Below are 15,864 nucleotides of genomic sequence, written 5' to 3' on the forward strand. Positions count from 1 at the left end.
CAGCTAATGCGAAGCCATTACCGGAAATTTCGAATCCATTCTCTAGAATATCGTTGTGATAACTTGCTGGTTACTACCCACGTTCCTGGAACATATCCCACCTGCCATCTGTCAACGGTTTCAGCATGATGGAGTCCAGCCTTACTTTAGACTGAGGTTTCGTGAACTCCTGGGTCAGATATTCCCTGAAAAGTGGATAGACTGGAGGCTCCTGTTTCGTGTCCAGCACGTTCACCTGATCTCACACCGATTTTTATTTCTTCATGGGGCCGTGCGGAAAGCCTTGTGTACGAGACGCCTACCGAGACTGAAGAGCATCTTCTGGCAAGAATTCTCTCTGCCTGCGACACTTTCTAAATGACACCATGGAATGAGAAGAGTGAGACTAATGTTTGTACAGTGCTACGCCTGGCCTGCGCTGACGTTGGGAACGCCATTTAGAACAACTGATGTAAATGTAGGAGCTTTTGAAGCTTGTGCAGGTATCCAAGCCTTCCGTTCATTCTCTCATGGGACCATCTGCTGTTGAAACTGAAAGCAGAAAATAGACTGGAGAAATGTTAAAGTTCTCATTAGAAAATGTATTCACACACGAGCATACTACTAGACTCACACATAAGAGATATTGATGTAAGCATACCCAGCACTGGAAAACAGTTGAGACTACTTAGAGGGAATAAGTCTCCATTGCCTGGCGGAATTCCAGTTAGATTTTACGTGGAGTACTCTGTGGTATCAGTCTCTACCTCAGCTCGTAATCATCGAGAACTTCTTATGTAGCGAACAGTACTGAAAAAAAGCGCTGGTCGCTCCTGTCTACACAAAGGGCGAAAGAAAGGGGATTTAGTTGAGGTATCAGCAGGGATTCAAGAAAAAATCCATTCATGTGAAACACAACTTGCTTTATTCACACTGCACGTCTTCGTGAGGGTAGCAGCAGGTAAACAGAGAGATTCGGACTTCTCTAGATTCCGGAGAGGCGGCTGACACTGCTCCACTTCGCCGGTTAGTACGAAGATACCACAATACGGTGTATTTTCACACAAACACGATTGCACCAACGAATATCCGACTAATAGAACGCAGTACATAATACTGGACGGGTACTATTTAAAAGAGACAGAGTGTGGCCCAAGGAAGCGTGACAGCAGCTCCAACATTATCAAGGTGCATACACATCTTATCAATCTGGATCGGGAGCACTACCAGTTTGTTCGTTGTAGCTACTAATAACTACACGAAAATATCGTCGTTTGTAGGTGGTAAGAAAGACTTGGACAAAATTTCCAAGCAGTGTAATAAATGGCAGTTCTCTTAAAATAAGCGTCAAACTAAAAAAAAAAAAAAAAACAAAGACGAAACTTGTCTAGCTAGAAGGGGGAAACCAAATGGCGCTAGGGTTGGCCCGCTAGATGGCGCTGCCATAGGTCAAACGGATATTAACTGCTTTTTTAAAAATAGGAACCCCCATTTTTATTACATATTCGTGTAGTACGTGACGAAATATGAATGTCTTAGTTGGACCACTTTTTTCGCTTTGTGATAGATGGCGCTGTAATAGTTACAAACATATGGCTCACAATTTTAGACGAACAGTTGGTAACAGGTAGGTTTTTTAAATTAAAGTACAGAGCGTAGGTACGTTTGAACATTTTATTTCGGTTGTTCCAATGTGATACATGTACCTTTGTGGACTTATCATTTCTGAGAGCGCATGCTGTTACAGCGTGATTACCTGTAAATACCACATTAATGCAATAAATGCTCAAAATGAAGTCCGTCAACCCCAATGCATTTGGAAATACGTGTAACGACATTCCTCTCAATAGCAAGTAGTTCGCCTTCCGTAATGTTCGCACACGCATTGACAATGCGCTAACGCGTACTGTCAGGCGTTGTCGGTGGATCACGATAGCAAATAGCCTTCAACTTCACCCACAGAAAGAATTCCGGGCGCATCAGATCCGGTGAACGTGCGGGCCATGGTATGCTGCTTCGACGACCAATCCACCTGTCATGAAATATGCTATTTGTTGTGTTGGCAGAAGAGCCAACACCGTGTTACTAGTGGATGCCGAAATGCACGCGTTTTAGCTCACGCAGGCTGGCGTGAGGAGGGAAGGACTATACTGACGTGAGGTCTGGAACATGACCAGGAATGAGAATTCAGAAAGTGGACGTAATTAGTTTCATACTTAACTTTAATCCATTAATGATGAACGTCACTCTTGGCGGTACATGATTCACAATATTATCTGTTCAGAATACATTGATAGTAACTGAATATGTCGCCTTGCTAGGTCGTAGCAAACGACGTAGCTGAAGGATATGCTAAACTGTCGTCTCTGCAAATGAGAGCGTATGTAGTCAATGAACCATCGCTAGCAAAGTCGGCTGTGCAACTGGGGCGAGTGCTAGGGAGTCTCTCTAGACTAGACCTGCCGTGTGGCGGCGCTCGGTCTGCAATCACTGATAGTAGCGACACGCGGGTCCGACGTATACTAACGGACCGCGGCCGATTTAAAGGCTACCACCTAGCAAGTGTGGTGTCTGGCGGTGACACCATACTGTTCAATACCGCTTCAACCGCACGCGAGCTATGTGCCGGACATACATCATGTTGGAAGTACATCGCCATTCTGTCATGCAGTGAAACATCTTGTAGTAACATCGGCAGAACATTACATAGGAAATCAGCATACATTGCACCATTTAGATTGCAGTCGATAAAGTGGGGGCCAATTATCCTTCCTCCCATAATGCCGCACCATACATTAACCCGCCAAGGTCGCTGATGTTCCACTTGTCGCAGCCATCGTGGATTTTCCGTTGCTCAATAGTGCATATTATGCCGGTTTACGTTAGCGCTCTTGGTGAATGAAGCTTCGACGCTAAATAGAACGCGTGCAAAAAATCTGTCCTTCCGTAGTTTCTCTTGTGTCCAGCGACAGAACTGTACACGACGTTCTAAGTCGTCGCCATGCAATTCCTGGTGCATAGAAATATGGTACGGGTGCAATCGATGTTGATGTAGCATTCTCAACACCGACGTTTTTGAGATTCCCGATTCTCGCGCAATTTGTCTGCTACTGATGTGAAGATTAGCCACGACAGCAGCTAAAACACCTACTTGGGCATCATCAATTGTTGCAGGTCGTGGTTCACGTTTCACATGTGGCTGAACACTTCGTGTTTCCTTAAATAATGTTACTATCCGGCGAACGGTCCGGACGCTTGGATGATGTCGTCCAGGATACCGAGCAGCATACATAGATCACGCCCGTTGGGCATTTTGATCACAATAGCCTTACATCAACACGATATCGACCTTTTCCGCAATTGGTAAACGGTCCATTTTAACACGGGTAATGTATCACGAAGCAAATACCGTCCGCACTGGCGGAATGCTACGTGATACCACATACTTATACGTTTGTGACTATTACAGCGCCATGTATCACAAAGCGAAAAAAGTGGTCCAACTAAAACAATCATATTTCTTTACGTACTACACGAATATGTAATAAAAATGGCGGTTCCTATTTTTTTTAAAAAAAAACGAAGTTGATATCCGTTTGACGTATGGCAGCGCCATCTAGCGGGCCAACCATAGCGCCATCTGGTTTACCCCTTCAAGCTAGACGACTTTCGTTCTTTGTAGTTTTTTTCGTTTGATGCTTATTTCGTGAGATATTTAGCCGAGTCACTATCAATGGACTACCGTGTGTCTAAAGACACACAAATGAGTACCATTTCAGAAAAATTGAGATATTCAAGAGGAAGAGTTTCACAAAGTGAGCAAGTCAATAATGCGTTGGTCCACCTTTGGCCCTTATGCAAGCAATTATTGGGCTTGACGCTGACTGATGCAGTTGTCGATATCCTCCCGAGGGACATCGTGCCAAATTCTGTCCAACTGAAGCGTTAGATCGTCAAAATTCCGAGGTGTTTGGAGGGCTCTACCCATAATGCTCCAAATGTTCTTAATTGGGGAGACATCCGGGTACTTTGTTGGCCAAGACTGCGCGAAGAGAAGCAGAAAAAACTCTCGCCGCATGCAGGCGGGCATTGTGTTGAAATGCGAGCCCAGGAACGCTGGCTATGGAGGGCAACGAAACGTTGCGTAGAATATTGTCGAGGCACCGCTGTGCTGTGTGGCTGCCACAGATGACAACCAAAGGGGCCCTGCTACGTAAAGAAATGGCAGCGGAGACCATGGCCGCCGGTCGTCGGACCGTATGCCGTATGGCGCAAGACAGTCAGGTTGCTGTGGCACATGTTTCCGTGTCACCTCTTCGCTGGTAATCGGAGTTCCGTTGGAAGCGGGACTCACTACTGAAGACAGTTCTACACCAGTCAATGAGATAATTCCTTAGTGATGCGTGTTTCTTTGTCTTAAAGCGTACTAGTTTTAGGGTAACTCGTTTTGTTTTGCATTTTCGTACAAGCCACATCATACAAACTTTTCAACGACGAAGAGAAAGTGATCAGATATGCCACTTTCTCCAGATGCTTCCGTAACGCTCATCTGTTCGTGTTATAAGAAGCCTTTTCGAGGATTACAAGTGCAGTGAGAGTTTCCAGTTGGTATTCTTTTCTCTTTCCATTCATCTAAAAAAATAAAATTGTTATGATGCTATTAATATAAAAGTAATAAATGTAATGCTAGTAATACACGGTCAAAGCGTAAGGTGAGTGATCTCAGTATAATTATTAGCGGTAACCCGGATCGCCCCCCGAAGGATGTGGACGAGTCTACGGCAGGCTCGGTGCGGCTGTACGGGCTGGCGCTCAAGGTGCTGATCCACGACTTCGGCGGCGGGCCGGACGACACCTTCAACAGGATGCTGCGCAACGGTGAGTGCGTGAGTGTGTGTGTGTGTGCGTGTGTGTCCGGAGGCCGGCGCAGCCACTGTACTACAGACACAGCCGGTAGGAGCGTGGCCAACTAGAAATGTGCGTGTATCCGCCGATGTCTGTCAGCCAGTAGCGGGTTGCGGCATCACTTCTGCTCGGTGGCTGACGATTCAAACAACCACTAGTCTGAACGTCCAAGAAAGTGTGTAGTGCTCCACAGGTCTGCTGCCGGCACCATCTCCACCGTCCTCATTATGATAATTTCTGGTAAACATGTACTGAGTTACTAGGTCGTCTCATAATCCCATTCTAGAATACTAAGCATTTCAGCCACTCTGCTGGACCTATTTTTAAGAGTCTTCTGGTGTTACCCCGTGGCTGAACACTGTCGGGAAAACAGTTGAAAGTCGCGAGCTCTTTCTTTTTATCTCGTGTTTTCTACTGAAAATCCCGTGCTTGTACTCTTGTTAACTTTACTATTACAGAGATATCCTAAACTTTATTTTTTTAAAATTGGTCCTGTGCGCAACAAATAACTTACTTGGTCTTTCTGCTGCCACTGCTTGATCTGCTGCAGTCCATTATTTAACAAAAACATAAAAAAACCTATTATTCGTGCCGAGTGCAATGCATGTTCTGTACGGCGGCTCCTGCTGTTGCTGGGGCTGCTGATGCTTACTACAACTACATGTAATTCAAGAGAAAGGCTTTGGTCAAATCTAAACTCGATAAATGATAACCCAAACCAAAAACTATATTCAGAAAGCGATTCTTTCTCATTCATTAACAAAACGCTAGACGCTCTTTGAACAATCGCTTGCCGGCCGCGGTGGTCTAGCGGTTCTGGCGCTGCAGTCCGGAACCGCGCGACTGCTACGGTCGCAGGTTCGAATCCTGCCTCGGGCATGGGTGTGTGTGATGTCCTTAGGTTAGTTAGGTTTAAGTAGTTCTAAGTTCTAGGGGACTTATGACCTAAGATGTTGAGTCCCATAGTGCTCAGAGCCATTTGAACCATTTGAACAATCGCTTCGTATGTAAATCAGCCTCCAGTGGCATTAAGGCAATATTACAAATTAATCAAACTCTTGAGACAGACTGAAATACTTCTCAGTTAAATGCATAGTGAAACAATTCCCTGACAATTACAAAAGAAATCAATGACAAAAATCAATACTTAATCTAACAATGGTTTCTCCTTAAGAATTCAACTCCTATCATTATCAAAATTACCGTCTGCTGCTACGCACATACACAAACCCTTTTCTTTAAATTAATAAGCGCGCTGCAAATTATGAAAGATATCAACTAAATACCAAATCCTGTGTGGCTGCTGGCGGACACGGCAGCACGGCAGCTCGGCGACGACTCCTCGCCCAACACACGTGCGCACCACAGCAGGCGGGCTCCTACACTGGCTTCCAAAACTGCCACTAGTTAATCCGTGCGCTGCGAAGCGCGACAACAATATCTTAGATTCCAGAGCTTGTGTATGCGCGCTGTAGCCAACCTTTAAATCCTAAGACAGTATTGCAACTCTCACAGTGTCGCCTCCACTTTAAAAAAGCCTGTTTTCTTGCGCTTTTGTGGAGAATCGCAGTTAATAGCCTTTCCACTGGCGGGTTGTGGTCATTGGGTAGCTGATAAGAGGAAACGAGAGACATGGGGAATGTTATCAAAATATCATTGATGGCTCTGAGCACTATGGGACTTAACTTCTGAGGTCATCAGTCCCTTAAAACTTAGAACTACTTAAACCTAACTAACCTAAGGACATCACACACATCCATGCCTGAGGCAGGATTCGAACCTGCGACCGGAGCGGTCGCGCATTCCAGACTGTAGCGCCTAGAACCGCCCGGCCACCCGGGCCGACAAATATTATTGATGTCGTGCTCCTGAGGTTGTTTTCTGACAGTTGTTCAATTCCGCGCTTGGCGTGGCTGCGAATTTGCTTCCTTGACAGCGGGTAGCCACGAGGCAGGAAGGTAGTAGCCGGCGTCTCAGTTGCAGTTGTACAAAGTTTTTGAGGTTCCAAAGACCTCTCGGACTTTCCTTGTATGTATATTACTTTCTTTGACTAACACCCAAACTCTATAACGTGGTCACACTCTTCTTGGTGCTTCACTACCACAGAGTTTGGTGGCGTTTGTGCCCTTTAACGTGTTTTTCATTGTTCTCCTCGCATCTCCTATACGTACTTTGCCACAAGCACACGTCACTTCGTAGACTCCTGCAGCGTGTAGGAGATCAGCCACGTCAGTTGTAGGTTAGAAAAAGTCTTTTATTTTGTATTGCCTTATGAATGTATTGTTTATACCACTCTTCTGAAGGAGTTTTTTGTCCATTCTGTAGGTTAGCGTTGTAACAAACGTTAACTTAACAAAGGTAGATTCTCTGGTCTTCTTGTTTGCGTTATGATCACTGCTTCGGGTGAAAGGCCATCACAGCCGTCGGCCATCAACATTTCCCTCTGACTGCAGTCTCTTATTGTCTGCGATGCAGAATGAATCCGAAGACAGAGTATTCAGGACTGGTTGCTTATGGACTGTGTGGTGGTGCGAACTGACAGAAAAATGAAGCACGCAGGAGGGGTAGAGGAAACGAGACGATCCTTCATGGCTCGAGAGGGTATGTCATGCTTTTTCGGTCATTACAAAATCCACCTGTGCCGTCAAAGTTGTTTCTTATTCTCTACCAGCCGAGACCTGGAGTCATACCCGATGGCTCCCCACACTGACCGCTGCGCCTCTGCAAAACACTGGAAGAGTGGGTCCTCTCCTCAGGTCGCCTACGGTGGTTACCTATGGTGGTGCAGGACGACGATTCATCGCTGAACACGGCGTGGCATCAGCCGTTAGCAGCCCGTGCGGCCCGGTCACGGCAGCACCGCAGCGGCGGCCTAAGCCTGGGACGACATTTCCCTGGTCCGGCTGGTGCTGCCCTCCTACGAACGGTGCGGGATGACACAGAGTGTTGCTGGCAGTCCACTACCTGATCACTGATGGCTGAGGGCGTTACGACGTGCTCGGTGCACAATGTGGCGGTGGTCAGATGTTGACCGACAGAAGCCCGAGGACGAGTATGTCTGCCCTCACGATTCCATTCTGTCCAGCATCGGGCTGCTGCCGTATTCGAATGCCCCACAAATCTGGATACTGCACTATTAGACGGGACAGCCAAATCGGGACCCACAGTGAGGCCCGCCTTCAAACTCTGTCAGATGCTGATAACGCTATCTCACACGATTAAATGGCATCTCTGTGTGTTTCACATGTCAAGCTGTTCACGCGGCTTATATATCGTTCCATGCCCGGTAACAACACTAAAGACGATCGACGCTAACTCTGTGGCCGTTCTACCTGTGACAGAGAACTGAAACTCTAATCATTTACACAGCCACCGCTTGGGCGGACGAGTCGAAGTTACACTGATAATCCGACCATGTCTTCTGGGTGCTTCACATTTTTTGGCAGATGATATACTTGTGGATGTTGGTAAACTTCCTGAAAGCTCTGTAGCTTAAGGTATTGTCCGGTCTTCTATAATTCAACACATAGAGGAACGGGAAGCTGATCTCATTATCCTCAAGCCGGAGTTGAACTTCAGATGAGTTGTTTAGGAAGTGGTGAAATCTGTGTAGCTCTTCTTTACTGTGTGACTATACAACAAACGTGCCATATACATACCGGAGCCACGAAAGCCAGCAGACTCTTACATCATGGTTTCCACCATCACCATCAAAGTGATGAATATGATCATCGTCAGGAGTAGCGTAAGCAGCTGCTTCTGTCATTCGACATGCACTGCCGGACTTCGACAGATTACGATATTTATGTTTTAGTACCCATGTCGTTACTGCATATTTTCTAATTTCCTCCAGCCACCTTACGTTAGCTACTGGTCTCTGTCTTTTGTTGCCTCTCGTAATTCAGTTGATAACTTCCGTGGACTATTTACCACACACTCGCCTGGCTGCACGTACCACTCACCTCCATTTCAGTTTCATTCCTGCCATGCTTGTTGTATCCTCTACTCGAGTCTGTTCCCAGACCCATTTTACTTGTTTTCCTCTCTGTTCTCTGTATTTCCAAGATGCATCACTCAGCAGCATTTAATACGAGTAAGTATTGAGGTGTTCTCGCGTTAAGCGTCTGAGCGTCACTACTATAAGTAAAAATTGGTAATACACACTGATTTTACACTAACATTTATGGAAACATCGTAAGCTTAGGTTTGAAAACCCAATGTAGTTTCCACTAATGACAGCACACCAATTTTACTCTTCAGTTCATTTGTTTTCCTGTCCATCCAGTCGTCTTTTTTATCTGCACTCACTAAATAAGCAAATCACTGGTGTTTTGACTCCATTATTACGTTGTACTACTCTGTTTCCAAAACATCCCTTATACATTATTTCAGTTCTATTATAATTGCTTTGCAGGCATATTTCGCAACTAGCTCTATTAATTTCTTCCATTATGTTCGACGTTTATCTGCAGCACAGGCAGACAATCCAAGGTGGCCATCTCCTGAGACGCACATAGAGCGTAATTCTCATTAACGTTTAAAAATCCCCGAAGAGATATAGATAACGCTGAGACAAGTAATTTGATGTAAAACACGTGGAGCCGCAAATGTCGGGAAATACCCCAAAAGTGGATGACAAATCTTGAACGTGTGACGTCAGATTACGTACCGCTCCACACGTGCAGCGCTTGGGCTTGTCGATTTAGACCTCGCCGTTACGGGGCATTGCTGCACGTCCCTCCGCTAGGCTACTCTTTCTTCAAGCACCTTTTGTAAATATCGTATGTTGTAAACGTACAAGTTGCAGAAGTATTATCCTCGATGAAACCAAGCAAAAGCTGTTCTTATTTCGTGTTTCTTTCCTTTTGTCCCTTCGTCTTTTGTCTACGGATTTTATTTAGTAAATAAGACGTAGGTAATTTACTGATAGCGACGAATTTCTGAAGCTTACACCCATTTCATTGAGACGCAATATGTTACGTTTTTGTTGTACTGTGCTTTGCAATAAACCGTGGAGATTGTAAATAAAACAGTAAATCTTATCTCAATGTAAAAACATAATGACCTAACGCAATGAAAAAACAAGTACTCTCTGTCACACGCAAGACTAAAACCCTGAGCACCACGGGCTGAAGTCGCTCACGACGACCCAGAGCAACACCGACGTGAATACTTGACTTGGGTTTGAATGACCAGATGCGGCACAACGATAGCCTCAAGCGCTGCACGTGAGGCGAGGTACGTCATGTGATGACGTCACATGCTTGACATTTGTCATCTACTTTTGGGATATTTCTCGACATTTGTGGACCTGTATTATATCGGCGTCATCTACGTTATTTCAGGGGTTTTTAAACGTTAATAAGAATCACCCTGAAGGCAGAGCGTACCAGTAGAAATGGACAATATTCTGAAATATGACAAGAACGATCATTGAAAACAAAAAAAGTTTAGTGAAGATCGGCTCTAAAATGTTCAGTAGAAGAGATGTACTATGGCTATTCGGAAACTAAGTTCCGATCGGTCGTGAAATGGAAAGCATTGTGAAATTGAAAAATAGCTACCCCTCTCAGCCACTTCTCTACATAGTCACCGCTCCGTCTTAGACATTTGTCGTACCGGTATACCAACTTTCCAATGCCCTCGTCACAGAACGCAACCGCCTGTGCTTTTCGCCAATTCTCTACGCAGATCTACAGCTCGTTGTCTGTGCCAAAACATTGTCTTTATAGCCAGCAGTTCATGTGAGCAGAGATGAAGCTCAGCAGGAGGCAATTAATTGATGTATTGTGGGTGATCAAACGCTTCCCACCGAAAACAATGCAGGAGTATCTTCATTGCCTTGCAGAATGCGGCAGAGGGTTGTCACGAAGAAGGAACGGTATGACAGTTATGTGGCCTGCACAACAGGCGTAATCTCTCACCAGGCCCCTCTCACTTGGCGGGAGAGACTATTCTCTAGGCATCTTTACGTGTTCACTGTTCACTCAAAACTGAAAAGAGCGACGCAACACTAGAGACACTGCCCAACACATCTGTGCAAAGCGTCATCGGATTTTCACTGTGGTCTGCATTTCGCTCGTGATCGGACCCTACTTCCCGAATTGTCAGTAGCGAAGATGAACAAATGCTCATAGCTCTTAAAGTAAGAACTTCAGTGGACATTTTTTTTCTTATTTTAGTCCATATTACCGCCTCTCAAAATATTTAAAGCAAAAGACTTTCTGTAGAAGAGATTAGTTTCACAGTATGGAAGATGAAAAAGAGCTCTTAGCTCTTAAGGCTTATATCTTAGACCATGTTTAGTAGACCTTTTTGCTCTGTATAACAGTTCCTCTCATACCTGTGAATACTGACCACTTATCCTGAGACATCCTGTTCAAGCTACAGGAAAAACTACTTATCGGTATTTGTATACATAGTTTTTTGCACCTTGTACATCTCGCAGAAAAAGTAGTCACTTAAGAATAAACAGAGTTTAATTTTGAGTTGAATACTTCCTGTAGTGTCTATTATTGTTATAAAAGTGAATAATAAACGTTTTCTTCTTCTTTCGTTTCACCCTCTTTGGAGTAAGCTGGAGCAATCATTTCTTTGTGCGTTGTTCTTTTCTTAGGGCCCAGTATTTCTTCATTCTTTCTGATCTTCTTCTCCTCTCTCTTCCGAGATGAAGGGTTTGGACTTTTGTGTGGATTTGTGTTGGAACCTTATGTTTACATCGTTAGTAAATAATTTAGCTGTTCGATCACTAAGTGAATTTTCTGAAATCTTTAATTCGACTAGGTCTTTCTCAGTTTCTTTAAACCAATTGGGCTTCCTTTTTCGGTTACGAAAGAAGTCAAAGATTTGTTTAGTTAATCTGTTGGAATTCATTCTGAGAAGATGACCATAAAAATTTATTCTCCTTTTTCGCATAGAATCTGAAAGTTTTTGAATTTTCTTGTAGAGAGTTTCATTTTTGATGTATATAATCTTATTGTCTTGAAATTTTGGCCCAATGATTTTTCTTAAAATTTTTCTTTCCTTTACCTCAAGTTTCTCCATTTGGCCTTTGAAATTCATGTTAAGTGTTTCTGCTGCATACAGTGCTTCTGGCTTAATCACTGTCTTGTAAAGTGTAAATTTGGACCCCATGAAAGGGATTTTTTGTTGTATGTATTTTTTGTTAATTGGAAGGCCAATTCAAGTTTATTTTTTCTGGGTTCCATTGCTTTGCTTTCCCCAGCATTCCAACTAATCCGTTCTCTGAGATATTTGAATTCTTTTATTATTTGAATCTTCTGTTCTTGAACTTTGAGGTATTTACATGAGTGCTTGATGTTTGTCAATATCTTAGTTTTTTCAAATGAGATGTGAAGACCTATTTTAGCTGCTTCTTTCTTTAGTTCAAGGATTTGCTCCCGTGCTTCTTCCATTGTTTCAGCAAACAGGGCCATATCATCTGCAAAAGCAGTGCAATTTACTTTAAGGTTCTTCTTTTTGCAACCCAGTCTTATACCACTCTTAATATTTGTGTTCCATTCTCTGACTACTTTCTCATGCGCACAATTGAACAGCAACGGTGAAAGCCCATCCCCCGTCACACTCCCGTTTTTATTTCAAAGGGTTCCGATAGTTCGCCCATAAATTTAACTTTCGAAAGTGCATTTGTAAGGGTCGCTTTTATAATATTAGTTGTTTTCTTATCCAAACCCATTTCTTCCAGGACTGATAACAGAGATTCTCTATCAATCGAATCATATGCTTTTTTGAAATCAATGAAGGAGATTACGTATGTCTTTGCCCTTGATTTTTGGTGTGCCATAATGTTTTTGAGGTTTAGTATTTGTTCCGAACATGATCTGCCCTTTCTAAAACCTCCCAGGAATTCCCCGATTTGCGGATTCAATTGCGGCTCTGCCCTGTTCAAAAGGACTTTAGAAAGAATCTTGTACGTTATATCCAGCAGTGATATTCCTCTGTAATTGTTGGGGTCTGTCTTCAAACCTTTCTTGTGGATAGGGTGGATGAGAGCTGTTCTCCATTCCGCGGGGATCTCTTCTTCTTTCCAGATTTTATCGAAAACGAACTTAAGGGATGTAACTGCATTTTTGTCAGCCTTTTTCCATAGTTCGGCCACTATTTGATTTTCACCGGACGACTTGTTGTTTTTAAGTTCTGAAATGACCTTCTGTAGTTCTTCAGTCGTCGGTGGTTCTGAATCCGGCTTCTCGCGGTTGTTTGGGATGGATTCAAATTTTTCAAGGATGGGTTCACAATTCAAGAGTTTCTCAAAGTAGCCTGCTCGTATTTTGCAATTTTCCGTGTTATTATGAGCGATGGTCCCATTTACATCTCGAAATTGGAGGGTGGGTGCTTTGTATCTTGATAACCTTTGCTTGAAAGTTCTGTAAAAGCTTCTTGTGTTGTTTTTAGCAAATTCATCAATTTGGAGGATAGTTTTCTTTTCATGCGTCTTCTTAATCCTTTTTATATTTTTATCTACCAGTTTTGTAACTCTAATGAAATTCAATCTGCTTTCTTCTGTTTTCTGTGATTGCCAGTTTTGCCGTGCCTATTTTCTTGTTTCAATGAAGGCATCACATTCCAGCGACTTTTTATGTTAGGTGCTATCCGTTCGCCTGTAGTAATGAGGTTTCCTTGATATCCCCCCAGCTTTGTGTCTGGATGGTTTCTGTTGCTTTTGTGAATTCATCTGATTTTAATATCTTTTCTGTGCTATACTTCCGCGCCTTAATTTGTTTCATGCTGCGTTTCCTGTTTGGGATGACTTTGAACTTAATTTTAGAAAGGTAGTGGTCTGAATCCAAGTTTGCACCGCTGAGTACCCTAACGTTCATGATTTCTTTCTTGGAAATATTCTTGATTGCCACGTGATCAAGTTGAAATTCCCAAAGGCTAGGATTGGGGATACCCACGTCTTTTGTCTTCGTGGTAGTTTCTTGAAAGTTGTGGATTTAAGAATTAAATTGTGTGCTTGGCAAAGTTCTGTTAGCCTCACACCATTTCTGTTTGTTCTCTTGTGTGCAGGATAGTCTCCAGCTATTTTCTTATGTCTTTTTTCTTTACCAATCTGTGCATTAAAATCTCCAGGAAGAATGATGATGTTTTTATCTGGAATTTTCTGAATAATGACATCTAGATGATTCCAAAAGGCCTCCACTTTTTCTTTGTTTTTCCTGTTATCCTCATTTATAGGGGCATGTGCACTGATAATTGTGTAGATTTTGTTTGTGCTTCTGAATGTGACGTTTTATAGTACGTTCTCTTAAAAATAACTGGCGTTATTTGAAATCCCGATAGCTAGATCGAAACCGAAGTAAATATGTGAAGTAAATATTCTTCACAGAGTGGACGAGGGCCGTGCTCTTAATTTGTTGGAGGAGCTTGAAATCTAAAAAGCAAAAAATAAAGAACAGATAAACTGCGTAACTGGCAGAGTGACTTTGTGCCCAGTGTCTACTTTGCTTTATTTGACAATGTTTTACGCTAATCGCTGCACGTCTCTGTTATATATAGTGTGTTGATAATTTCACCTAGTATTGAGTGCCTCAGATATTTACTTCGTTTTCGTACGTTTTACGCATGACTCTAGTATGTTCTTGCTCCTTCTCTGTTCATTTCATAGACTGCATTAACCAGATAATGTGGATCATCCACTGTTACGGAATTACATCATTCTTTTCCTCTTTTTAACAATCTTACTTTTGTCTTGTTCTTTTTATTGTTTTTTATTTCTGTAGTGCCTTTTATACGTTATATCCTCATTACAGACTTCAACTATTGTATCCCCCTTTATTTTCGCTCTTCAATTAATTATTGAAAACTAGTGTATGCCGACATTAGCGACATCTGGTGAACTTACAACACAAACATCTTGTGGCTACTGTACGACAGCTCGTTTTGAACAGTAGTGCTACTGACAACATGACTCGCGCATATGATGTTATTTATATATTTTTTACGATGCTGCTGCTGATTCTGCATTTAAAATGTTACTATGGCTGCAGTACGTTAGGACTTTGCTTTTATGAAACAGGTGTGCCTCTTCATACTTAAAGCGCACAAATGCATATATTGTCAGTAGTACTTTTCATTATGGTCTATGTATTGTTTTTAAGCTGTAGACAATCTGCGAGTGTATTTATGTTTTTCCCCATTTTTTGCTGCAGATCTGATGACGGTCATTATAGACCGAAACCGGTAATCTGTGAACAAAAAGTTTGTCACCATAGACGTAAATTAAAGGAAACCTACAGTTCACCTGTTAGGGCAACCCTTTCCTTCCGTTTCTGTGCACTGAATTCCTCTACACATGCCAGGACTGTAGCAGAGGACTTGCACATTGATAGGGGATACTCAGCGCATATTAGTGGCAAAACAGATCGACTACAGCCTTACCCCAGTGGCACTTTGCACCATTATCACTTGTTTGAGCTTTTCTGCTCCCGTGCCGTTCCTAATACATTACTTACGGAAACATTTCTGTACGTCATTCTTGCATTCGCAGCGCCATATTTGCACCTGGTGGCCCAAATTGGAACAAATTTTTTCCAGCGTAAACCATTTCCGCACCGACACATTACAGTGTCTACGAAGTTTCGCCGCCATACGATAATTACAGCCCACAGCGGACCTCCCTGAGTGTCGGCACTTCCATTATGACCACCTGGTATGCCCCGTGCGCGAGGCCAGTTCCCGAGTGGCCGACTGCTTGCTGCCTTTGCCCGCAGCGTACCTGTCCCGCGGCGGCTCGGCGGTGCTGACGGTGGACTGGTCGTCGCTGGCGGCGCACCGCTGCGGCCGCAAGTTCGCCGAGGCGCAGGCGGAGCTGGTGGGGGCGTGCACGGCGCGCCTGCTGGCGGCGGGGGCGGAGGCGGGCGCGCTGCCGCCCCCGGAGCGGCTGCACGCGCTGGGCGCCGGCCTGGGGGCGCACGTGGCCGCGCTCGCCGCCGCCTGCCTGCCCGGCGGACACGTAGG

The 15,864-nt window shown here is 43.8% G+C and overlaps 1 protein-coding gene across 1 annotated transcript in view; it reads left to right on the plus strand.

Moving 5' to 3' along the window:
• Positions 1-4,844: 4,844 nt before the first annotated feature.
• LOC126203481 (hepatic triacylglycerol lipase-like) overlaps positions 4,845-15,864 on the plus strand; it is a 45,062-nt gene continuing 34,042 nt past the window's right edge. The window contains exons 1-2 of the mRNA XM_049937803.1: positions 4,845-4,857; positions 15,618-15,859. Coding sequence (XP_049793760.1) covers positions 4,845-4,857; positions 15,618-15,859 — 255 coding nt within the window. The remainder of the gene's footprint in view (positions 4,858-15,617; positions 15,860-15,864) is intronic.

This window comes from Schistocerca nitens, chromosome 9 (assembly GCF_023898315.1).
Source record: "Schistocerca nitens isolate TAMUIC-IGC-003100 chromosome 9, iqSchNite1.1, whole genome shotgun sequence".
NCBI lineage: Eukaryota > Metazoa > Arthropoda > Insecta > Orthoptera > Acrididae > Schistocerca > Schistocerca nitens.